The 12012-nt window shown below is 41.8% G+C and overlaps 1 protein-coding gene across 1 annotated transcript in view; it reads left to right on the top strand.

Annotated features, from left to right (window-relative positions):
- JAK2 (Janus kinase 2) overlaps positions 1–12012 on the top strand; it is a 96856-nt gene that overhangs the window by 8809 nt on the left and 76035 nt on the right. Inside the window, exon 2 of the mRNA XM_018570263.1 lies at positions 7336–7459. Coding sequence (XP_018425765.1) covers positions 7336–7459 — 124 coding nt within the window. The remainder of the gene's footprint in view (positions 1–7335; positions 7460–12012) is intronic.

The following is a 12012-nucleotide window of genomic DNA, read 5'->3' as shown; positions in this document are numbered from 1 at the left end:
ATATATATATATATATATATATATATATATATATATATATATATATATATATATAGTTGCTATACAACCCAGATAATAATTCAGTATCATTAAAGTTTACCTTTTCACAGTCATTAGCACACAGCATTGATGTTCTATCCTGTTTTCTTCCAAAAAAGTCCCAAAAATCCAAAACATTGAAAATTTGTATTTTTCTTACAACCATTTAATTTTCTTGTGTACAAAATGGAAATCCCCATGCTCCACTAATGCTCTTGCTGCTTCTATGAGAACTGAGATGCATGCGATATTATATCCTTGCCAGGTGCTTGTGTTTCTTCCACTTGTGTTGTATATAGCAAAAACATCCTTCATCATTAGCCTAAAAGATATCTATACTGAAGAACAGAATTTTAATATGTTGCAAGTCCTTAGATGAGGTGGATACATTTGTTTCTACTTTTCATGTTAAGAACATTTGTAGCATGCACAGAAAATACCTGTTGATCCTGCCAGAAATGCAGTGTCTGTGTCAATTCCTGTGTATTGAGTTGAAGTCACAAACAGCGTTATCTTCCTTCTAAACTGTTTTCTGTAAACTCTAAACTCCCCAGTCCTCGGTGTAATAAAGATGTAGAGACCAGGATGTGTTTGTAGTCTGAATAGGTGTTGTAGCCTAGAGTGACAGCCATGGCTTCTCCGTAGATGTAGATGAGTGAGCATAGCCACCATAGGACACAATGTTTTGTTATCTGCAGGATTACTAGGTAAAAATAAAGGGGGAAAAAAGCCTAAAGAAAACCTAATGCAGCCATCACAGTTAAGGATTGGTAAGCTGCTGTATATTTATTTTTTTGTTATTGGTTTATATATGTTTGAGAAGTTGTAAAAGGGATGCAATATTTGTTCTGTTTTTACCGCCCTGACCTAGTGAATCAATCGCGGTCATTTAAAACTTGTCCACCTGGAAGGTCCATCTGTAGTAAATGTTTGGTGAATTTCAGATTCACTGCTTTATAAATATGCCCCATAGATTTCCACATATAGGTATGTTTCAAGTGACTTCTTTTTCTTTTTAGAGGATCTTTTTCAGAACAATGTATTTTAGGTTAATATTTCCTGTCCTTTCTTCATCGCTCTTATAAAAGAGGAAGTCCCTGATGTTATCAAAAAGGTGTCTTGTAAAAAGCCGTTGGACATTTTCTTTTTTTTGTCTTTGAGTTGAAGACTCACGTTTGCATACTTTGTATATGCAAAACTTCATCCCCCCCCCAACACCTGTCTGCAGCACTTTCCTTGACTACTTTGGTTCAATTGTAGGATTTTATGGTTTCGTGATAGGAACGCAGTCTCTGTATTTATTGCAGGTAAAGTGTGAGCAAAAACTGCTCCTTATTTTATGTTTAGGCTGGCTTCATACCTGTGTGCTTTTGAATTTTTTCATTGAGGGTTTTAATCATGTGTTTTCTCAAATTATTATGTGCTCAGCACCTAGGGAGATGTAAGAAGAGCCAGCCATTTTCCAAATGTAGCTAGATTAACAGCACATGGCCTGTTGCCAGGCCTGGGTCTCAGTAGCCAAGCATTTGCAGTGCGTGAAAACGCATGTTTTGTGCATTTGCATGCACTCCCATTGACTTCTGTGCGCCCATCAACACACATCGATGGGTGAAAAACATACCTGAACTAGTTTCCATTTTGCACAAAATCATAATATGTCTATGTGGACCAGACCCACTGAAAACAAGGTGACAAGTAACAAGCTTTTTAATGGCGTCGCAACATCTGCCTTTTGCGATGCATAGTTGTGAATATGGCCTTTTAAAAAAGAACTCTGGGCAAAACTTTTATTAACCCTTACAGTGGGGCTACCACCACTTCAGGGGTTAACTGCACGTTTTGGTCTAGGGAGGAAAATAACAGTTATTCTCACCTGATCCTCGGAGCTGGCCGGCTGTGACCGTACTGCCTTCAGCCTGTCTCCTCCTACTCTTCAACAATGGTATGTCTTTTTTGGCATCCTTACGTCCTATACACTGTGTATAGAATGTGATGACTCGGGGACCTTAGACCGCTGCAGTGGAGGATCGGGCAAGTTTCATTTTTTTTTTGTTCTCCATAGAAACAAACAAGCATTTTACCCTTGCAGTGTGGGGGTTAATAGAAGTTTTGCCTGGAGTTCTTTAACATATTTTGCAAACTCTCAGAAATCTCTGCTATAAATATTTATTCCTTGATAAGTTTTATATTCTTTATTTTGATACTTTTGGACCAAAATGCTCAGTAGCTCAGAGCAAAACTAAAATGTCCTCTTTAGCAGCTGTTTGATTTTTTGAATGGCTTATTGTCAGCAGACAGCAAAAATGCCTTTCCTAATCAAATGTCCAGTTTAGTAGTACAAGCCGATCGTGGTTACACATCGGCATTTACATGCTTTTGCCAAAAGCCTTCTGTTTTTTGGAAAGGCTTCTTGATAACATTTTCTTTATGGAATGAGGCAGGAATGGGCAATGCAGCCCAAGGTATATGCAGAAAGCAGCACATCTCATGTCACTAGTCTTTAAAGGAGAACTATGAGGTGGGTGCTTTTCACTCACCTCACAGTTCTAGCCGACCTGTGACAATGAGACTGTCACAGGTCGGCTCAGTAGATTGGGAAGTGAGCGAACACATACCGGCGTTCGCTCACCTCTCGATCCTGTCACGGCTCTCTGCCGTGTCAGGGGAGGGGCTGGATTCCCTCCATCCCGCTCTGATCCGCCAGGTTTGACTGGCGGAACAGACGGGGGAGGGGGCGGGTACAGTTGGCTCTGCCTCTAGATAGGCATAGCCAGCTGTCAGTCACGCAGCTGGGCGGATCCCAGAAGAATTGCCGGGATTCGCTTCAGCTGCGGCATCTCAGTATACCGCGAGCTACAGCTCGCGGTATACTGAGCCTAGGGTGACTGGAGGACGCTTGTTTGTGTCCTCCCGTTACCCTAAGGAGAACTATGGGGAAAAGCCTTAACCCCATAGTTCTCCTTTTAAAGCAGACCTTTACACTTAAAAATGAAATTCTACCAATGCATCCCTCTATGTATGATGACTAATAATAACATAGACATGTCAGGTGTAGAATGCTGTGATTTTGAAATGCTTACACTTGCAGAGCATTCACTTCCTGATTTGAAAAAGCAAATTACTTCAGTTTGCCAAAGCAAAGCCCACTGGGATTGCCTTATCAGCAGAGCATTGCTGGGAAATCTCAGGGAAAGGCATTTTCCTCCCCTGAGATGATGTGCATAGTCACATGTCGAGTCACGTGCCAGAATAGGAGAGCTAGTAATCTGCCCTTAGTAAACATGGCCACTGTCAGAAGACTGGGGAAGAAAAGAGAAATAAGTTATGCAAAGAATACAAAGCCGGCAATTATCTAGAAGCATGTGTTTTTTGATTGTTGTTACTAAACATTTCTAAAGGTGTCTTTTGTTATTTTTTTTTTTTTTTTATCAAAACGTCTCTATTGAAATGTAAAAAGATGCATGAAAAATACAGTCTCAATATGAGCAGTGCACAACAAACAGTGCATAAAAATGTATAACAAATCCAGAATAGTAAAAGTGTAGTGCAGCAACTCTTAAATGCGTATTACAATTCGAAGATCAACAGTGCAGGCATCAATCGGGTATTGCATGAGCAACAAGTTACGTATCATGGATTATAGAGCATGTGCATCTCCATCCAAAAGTGTCAATCTGGTCGGAAAAAATGACAGGGGGAGATAGAGATCACGTGCCATGCACATCACACGTGGACATAAAATAACTTTGTTTTAATACTATTTTGTGATTATTTGCTTATTTACTCTGTCTGAATAGTTTTGCAAAAATTATAAAGCAGTGGCGGAAGGAAAGGTAAGGGGAGTATGGAATGTAGAAAGGTAAAGTTATAGACCCATGCAAAAGGTCGGAGACCAGGGAAGGTGGAGTAGAATGGAGGGAAAGTGAGTGAAGACCTATACATAGCTGGACAAAGAACAGACCATGGAGAGGAAGCACAGATGGGTAGGAAGCAGAGGACAGTGATGTTGAAGAGGAAGGCAAAGGTTGGATTACCCTGCCGACACATCGACTGCAATACGCGGCCCTGGGCTTAGCGGTGGGGGACTGCGGTCAGAGTCAGTCCGGGAGGCACCGGCATTTCTCTGGAATAAGTGTCCGAATACCGGAAAGCTATCCACGGGCTCCAAGTGGACCTGCATCTCCCCTCTGTATTCTTGAGGGAGGAGGACAGGTCCTCCATTCGGTATATGTCATCTACTCTAGCCATCCACAAACGAAGGGATGGGAGAGTCGTGCGTTTCCAAAGTATAGGGATGCATGCCCGAGCTGCATTCAGTAAGGAAGCGGTCAGAGACGTTTTGTAGCGACTGATAGAGCAATCCAAAAAGGTGTAGCAAGCAGGCTGCCGGATTATTTTTTAACGCCATCATGGTCAGCCGCTCGATGATCTCCAGGACTTGATCCCAGAAGGGGGGATATCTTCGAGCATGTCCAAAAAATATGGAACAAAAACCCAGGGGCCCGCCGGCAGTGCCAACACAAAGGCAAAACCCAGGGAAAGATCTTATGCAGCAGCGTCGGTACCCTGTACCACCGGGAATCTTATAGCTGAGTTCCTGGATCTTGCATGAAATGGAGGATTTGTGAGCCATTGAGTATATGCTGTCTTTCTGCGTCTGAGTGAAATGCATGTCAAGGTCCCTTTCCCACTTGGTCACATATCTGGGTTCCGGTGTAGAAGTGGGTCCTACCAGGGCAGAGTAGACAAGAGATACAACATGGCGAACCAGTGAGCCGTCCCGACATATCTGCTCAAATGTCGTCAAGGGTCGCGATAGAGATTGGGGCGTGCGAATGGAGCACAGAAAATGTCTGCGTTGGAGATCGCTCCAGTAATCTAGAGGAGGGTCAACAATCGCTTGCAACTCGCTGACGGAAAGCCATCCATCTCTAATACGAAGGTCGCCAACTCGGAAGACCCGTGCCTCATAAAGTGGCTCAATCTACCCTCTCCCATGCCCGGCGGGAAATCCGGGTCACCAAGGATCGGTGTCATAGGCGAGGGGAATGGCGATAGGGTGGAGACCTTGAATACAGACATGGATTGAATAATGGTTGGGGCGATAGTAGGATGGGTGTGAATTAAATGGGGTAGAGAGGCCGACAGTCAGGGCAGTCCAGCAAGCGGGGTCAGGGAGTCCTCCTCCTCAATGGGGACCCAGCTTTTAGTTGCACGATGACAACTCCAATCTACCACTCTGGTAAGCAGAGCTGCCTTGTAATATTTGGCAAAGTCCGGGAGGCCAACACCTCCAGAGTTCTTAGGAAGAGTCAGTAGTGTATGTCGCAGGCGGGAAGGGTTGCCTGCCCAAATAAAGCGTGTGATGAGTCTATGTAGTTGAAGGAGGTAGGATCCAGGGATAGTTATCGGAAGTTATCGGAACAAGTACAGAAATTTCGGCAGAACATTCATTTTTAAGGAGTTCACCCGGCCGAACCGTGAAAGTGTCAATGGGCGCCACGCTATCACATCCTCTTTAGTTTTTTTGAGTAGAGGGACAAAGTTGAGATCGAAGAGGGCCTTGCAGTCCACTGATATGTGTGTGCCTAGGTATTTTAAAGATCGATTTGCCCACGGGAATGGGGACGTAGCGCATAAGGTCTCTAAATCTCCGGAGGGTAGTGTCACGTTCAGTGCTGCCGATTTTGTCAAGTTGATTTTGAATTTAGACGGAGAACCGTAAACAGCCAACTCTGCCAACAGTGCTGGAACAGTTTCCAGGGGGAGGGCGAGAAAAAAGATCAGGTCATCTGCAAAAGCTGCCAGGGAAAAAGTCTGATCTAGTCTCGTTCATGCATACAGCCGCCGTGGGGTGGGAGTATAATGCCATAATCCATTTCATTATCTTTTGTTATTTTAAAGATATGGGTAAAGGTCTGCTTTAATGATTTTGTTTTAGGTTGGAAGTACATCCAAAGCAAACGTCTAGTTTAGTCCATAGGTATTGTTTTGTATTTACGTTACACAAGGTATACATGAGATGTGCACACAGAGGTGATCGATCAAAATAATTTTGATCGATCAAAGAAATTAACGATTTATTGACGGCACACTAGTGTGCCGCGACACAGTGGTTGAAAAACGCTGGATTAGGACACAAAGAAGCAAAATCTCTTGCAGATAAGCTGCATGTGCTTTTGTTTCTCTGTGTATTAGTCATTACTTCTATCTTGCTAATTATTATGAGCAACTCCTGGGGTTAGCTGCACGTAGGCACAGCAAAGGTCTGCCAAGAACTATTACATTGTGCAAGGCTGTAAAATCTGCATATACAGCAAAGCAGTTTCTGTCTGGCCTGTCACGCCCATGTGAAATCAAAATTATGTTTTTTGACTGTGGATTTTGTTGAAACTGCAATGCGAAGAATAAATGTAACGTAACATGAAATTGTGCTCTGAGTCACAAACATATTATATGGTTGCACAACCCCGCAGAAAAATACTACACATGAAAAACTACCCACTACATTTAGGCAGAGGTTTCAATATATCGACCTATATACTAATGTAAATCTATTAACATCCGCATTCTTTAGGGCCATCAATCTAAATATAGTTGTAACAATTGGAGGTTCTGTTATCACAATAATTATTGACCAATTGCAATGTGCATCAGCTTCTTTGTTCAGTATATTCAGGTAAGCTTTAAACATGAAAGAGAAGATGATTAATGCCCTTATTTCTCTTTTGACTTCCAAGATAATCCTGGAGTCTTGCCTTTCCTATTCACATGTACATAAAAAGGTAGTAGAAGATGAAGTGTATTATAATCTAGCTAGTAGGGATGCTCAGGAGGCAGGGAAGCTTGATTTTACATGAAAAGGGGGTCTTTCCACAGAGAAATGTGTTAAGTATTTCCTAAGCATGGTCTATATCTCTTATGTGAAAGCAAACAGAAGTAAGGTGTTGGAATAAAAAATAATCCATGCAGAACTTACTTTTAATTTACGAACATTAGGACACCTATGCTTGCATAAAAGGGCAGCCATGGTTTAGTAAATATTGTTTAGGCATCCCTCTTTGGGATGAGGTTATTTTCTTATCAAACATTTTTAGGAAGGTCAAGGTGTTCTCATATTATATTATATTGGGTTCAATGGTTAGCTGCTGTCAGTTTGTCACAAAGTGCTTTGTGGCAGTTACTGATAGAATACTGAGTTGGAATATATTTTGCCAAAAAAAAGGTATAAAAAGCAAACTTGCATTTTGTAATTCTAAAATTCTTAATGATATATATATTTTTTCTTTTTTACAGGTGTGACGCCAGTCTATTATAGCCTGTTTGCATTAATGAACGAGACTGACAGAATATGGTATCCTCCTAATCATACCTTCCTTGTGGATGAGTCAAGCAAACAAGTAGTAAAGTTTCGAGTAAGGTGTGTATTTTGCTTTATGTTGATTGGGGCTGGCTCTGCCCCAATCAAGAACTGCATTTGGTTTTGGAGTGGAACTAAGTAGATATATGTACAATTTTCAGCTTTTGGTTTCATATGATATGCATATTGCATGACTTGACACATCCCAGGAGCCAGGTAGCCAATGCCCCTTAAATATTACAGCTAACATGTAACTTTTGATTCTCATCAGGGCAGCTGGCTCCTAAAAAAAATCCTGCTGGCTTCTGGATTGAACAGACTGGCTGCGGAATTCCATATTAAGTTTCCACCCTTTGCTTATTAGACTGTGAAATCACATTTCTGAGCTCCTCCCTGCCTGAACAACTTCCTTTAACCTACTGGAAACGGAAAACATGGCCACATCATTCACTACAATAGGGCCTTATTGGCTAACAATGCATAATCATCCAATCTTATAATCTGGATCCTGATGCAGGGGATTGTGAGAAGATGATATAAGGATAGATCTAATGCAGTTACTGTGGCCGTATTTTAAAGATTGTTTCCTGTATTTTTCTGAAGCTGTTACTCATACCAGCAGTTATCCTTAAAGCAGAACTATTTTATTTAATGCAAACACACTTGCAACTGTGTCCCACGGCTTTCCAAAAGGTCTCCAGGCTACCCATAGGGGACATACACTATACTGCTATAAAAACTTGACAGGTCAGGAGGAGAAAATCAGATCCCCTGCCCTGCCAGGTGGAGAAAAGATTTAATCACAAGGGGCGTATGGGGCTTTTTTTCAGTCAGAGCGGTTAAAGTCTGGAACTCGCTGCCACAAGAAGTGGTATCAGCTGAGAGTATTGAATCATTCAAAAAAGCATTTAGATACCTTCCTCAGAGACCGCAACATACAGGGGTACAGGTACACTTAAAAACTGGATCGCACAGGGACTCGTGTACACATATACACAGGCACAATCACACACAGACACACAAAGGTTGGACTTGATGGACCTGTGTCTTTATTCAACCTCAAATACTATGTAACTTTGTAAATAGGAATCCCGAGGTTTGAGGAATTAATACAAAGGACTAATACAGCAAAGAAACATGGTAAGGCCCTATACACACGATAGGATACAACTAGCGTTACTTTGCGCTATGTGTGTTGCATTGGCATTCATTTGAATAGCATCCGAAAGCACTTCCCAGCAGCAGTGCATTCCCGCTTGGTACAGAAATACCGTGCGTTGAAAAAAGTAGTGTGCATTACTTTTATGTTGCTGCACAGCCTGGGAGGTACATCGGATCAAATGAATGCCAATGCACAGGGCTTGAAAAATTTGACGGTGTCTCACCAGTCAGTCAAAAATTTCACCAGTCAGCATGACCGGACTATAGCCTTGCAATTTATGTTAAAAAATTTTGGGGAAAGATAGGTTCCCCTTCTTCTCTATCACTTCTGTACTGTATCATGCAGTGATGGAGAAGGGAAGTGATATGCTGACAGTGTCACACACGGCACAGTACCTGCAGGATCTCTGTCGCCTCACACCTCATGTGTTCTCTGGACGTCGGAAGCCCCTTCCGTCTCCTCACGGCCACACCTCCGTTGCGCCAGGGTGACTGCTGGGTAATGCAGTCCACTGGCCGGCGGCAGCTCTCCTGCTCCTCGGTTCGCCGCGGGCGGCGTAAAGGAGTTAAAATGAATGTAAAGCTCCCGGCCGGCCGTTTAATTACAACAGCCGGTCGGGAAGCTACTCGTCCAGCACTGGCGTCCACTCGTCACAGACGAGTGGACGAGTGCATTTTTCCAGCCCTGCCAATGCAACATACCTCGCACACATTACCACACACTAGGTGTGCAGTGTGTTATTGCAGTGCTATAGTATGAACTGGCCCTAAGTGTGATATTTAGTTTTAATATTCTATTGTGTGCATAAGATGGACGAGGCATAGAAGAGAGAAATCAAGTGTCATTTCCATTACTTTGTGAAAGACTTTCTAAATAAGCAAAATTCAGATTTGTTTACTATGTGCTTAGTAACAGAAGGGGATAAAATACGACTTAAAAACAGGAAAGAAAATATCCAAAGTAATGATGCTTTCTTTCTGTACAGATGTGGGACATATTTCACAAGTGGGACATTGAGGATGTATTCATATTGGGATATCATATTTTATGTATGAATGTGAGAGAGCTCTGTAAGGAATAAAGAAACCTTGTTCTGGTCTCTTAGTAGCGAGGTCAGTTGGATCAGGTGAATGGCATGAAACAGCAAGCACTTTTCTAGCTACTTCCCTGTGTAAAAGGAGAGCAGAGAACGCAGGCTTCCCTAGTCCTTCAAACATACATGGTTGCAACACTAAATATGCAGCTGATACACATATATGTGAACTTTTTACCAAAATATTTCTATTTCTTTTAAGTCACTTTGTAATTCTTTAACCTCAGTCTCTTAGCTAGGAGGGTGATACTACTATTCACATCTGCAGCGTATTTTAAATTGGCAGCTTCATGCAGTGCAGTTGAGCCTGGTTAACCGTGAATAACCTCACACTAGTAGGGGCTGTTTACAACAAGCACAAATGACGGCTTTTTGTACATCTGACCAGTAATTCATGACGAGCCATCATTTGTAAAACATCTGTAGAACATTATTCCTTATGTTAGACCGGGTTGTCTAACTGTGATAACGAATGGAAAAAAGGAAAGGGAAGGAGCGCAACTAACTGGCGCACACTGTGTAGAAGGAGATTGACCAGGGAATAACAGTGGATCGAGTTAGTGGAAATGGAGATTGGGCACTCACGTGTGATGGAATGGATGGGCACAATGGTGGTGATCTCCTGGTGATGTTGTTGTGAGGTCTGGTCGTGGTGACAGGCGCGTGTTCAGTGGGCAGATGTGAATTCCTGGGAAAGGGGGGGTTGATGACGCCTCATACTTGGCGTGGAGAAAATAAAAATACAAGGTGGTCATAATCTGTGCAAATGTATGAAAAAGAAGTACATCCTGAACTCACCATTAAGTTTGGTGTGGGGCGATTCTTTAGTAGTAATGCACTATAAGTTTGTTTTCTTATGTCTTCATTTGCTTTACCTACTGATGATTTACCTGGTGATTGGAGAAACAAGCAGTCGGAAGCCTTGTTGTTAAACCTGTTTTAAGACCTTGATATTGTAAGGTTCCCGTATGTCTGAAGGTGGACAGAGAGCACAGTGGGAGCGCCAGAATTTATTACATTTCACTGTGCTTGTGTACTGTCTTTTGACAAAGGTGGACCGTTATGATTTATTTCAAGATTTTCTGGAAATAAAGACTATTTTTATCAAGTAAACAACAGTGTACAGTGCAGAGATGGGGTTGAAAGGGTGAGAGTGGGGCACCACACCACTCGAATTATAACAACACAAAAGAACAAATGGGACTTTCAGGGTGCCAAAGAAAGACTTTTTAACAAACTCATGTCTGAGTAAAAGACTATTTTCTTAATACATTATAAAATCTTATCTAAAACCACTAGTGCACATATTCATTTCATTCCAAGAGTATTGCAACAAGGTACTGCCATATACTTGGGGTGTTCAAAACCACCAATCATACAATCTTGGTATAAAGACTCGACGGGTTTCGCGATAGTGCTTCTTCGGGAGTCCTACAAATCCATAGATACTGACCACGTCTGGCACCCGCAACAAGAGGGAATAGAAAAACCAGGCGTGAGAGGCAAGACGAGAGGAAGCAGAACCAAAGGGTATTGGGTATTGCTCTCAACACCCAGATGAGGGCCTTCCAGGGAGATCAAAGCAGAACACAATAGATCACCAGTTATATGGAATGAACTCTATGTACTGTGGAGATGCAGACTTAATTATATGTATGTTCCATCTAATGGTTGACTCAAATAGTCTTAAGGGTCCACGGGCTTAGTTTTCCCTTTTCACACCATGTTTACTTCTCCAAACATATGTCCAACATCCAGAAGTCCTCCTAATATAACGTATGTGTAAATTCCTGTAGTGCACACGAGCACCCGACACTCCCCCTCTTTATATCAAGATTGTATGATTGGTGTTGTTGAACACCCTATGTATATGGCAGTACCTTGCTGCAATACTGATGGAATGAAATTAATATGTGCACTAGTGGTTTTAGATTTTAATATGTATAAATAAAATCGTCTTTTATTCAGATACGAGTTTAAGTCTTTCTTTGGCACCCTGGAAGCCCCATTTGTTGTTCTTTTGTTTTGCTATTTTTATCACAATTGTACTGCATTGATTATTCTGGATTATTGTGTTTTGCATACACCTTTTGAGAGCTGCTTACACCATGTGCTTTTCCAATAATAGTTTTTTTGGCACAGCAGTTTTGTAGATTCTACTTTATTAAACTTTTATTTAGGATAGGGTGGTGGATGGAAGTATTAAACCTTTCTCAATTAATTAAAAGTGAAATTTGTGTAACGGGATTGTTGGAATCTTTCAGAATCCCATAGTCCAGCTAGTTCTATTATTTTTCTACCAGTGCACAGATCTGTGCTCAGAAGTGACAGCTGGTGTGTGCAGCTGCCTGTACAACT

Source organism: Nanorana parkeri, unplaced genomic scaffold, assembly GCF_000935625.1.
Source record: "Nanorana parkeri isolate BGI_ZX_2015 unplaced genomic scaffold, ASM93562v1 scaffold1489, whole genome shotgun sequence".
Lineage (NCBI taxonomy): Eukaryota > Metazoa > Chordata > Amphibia > Anura > Dicroglossidae > Nanorana > Nanorana parkeri.
Note: the sequence above shows the minus strand (reverse complement) of the source record. Positions and strands in the feature narration are given on the sequence as shown.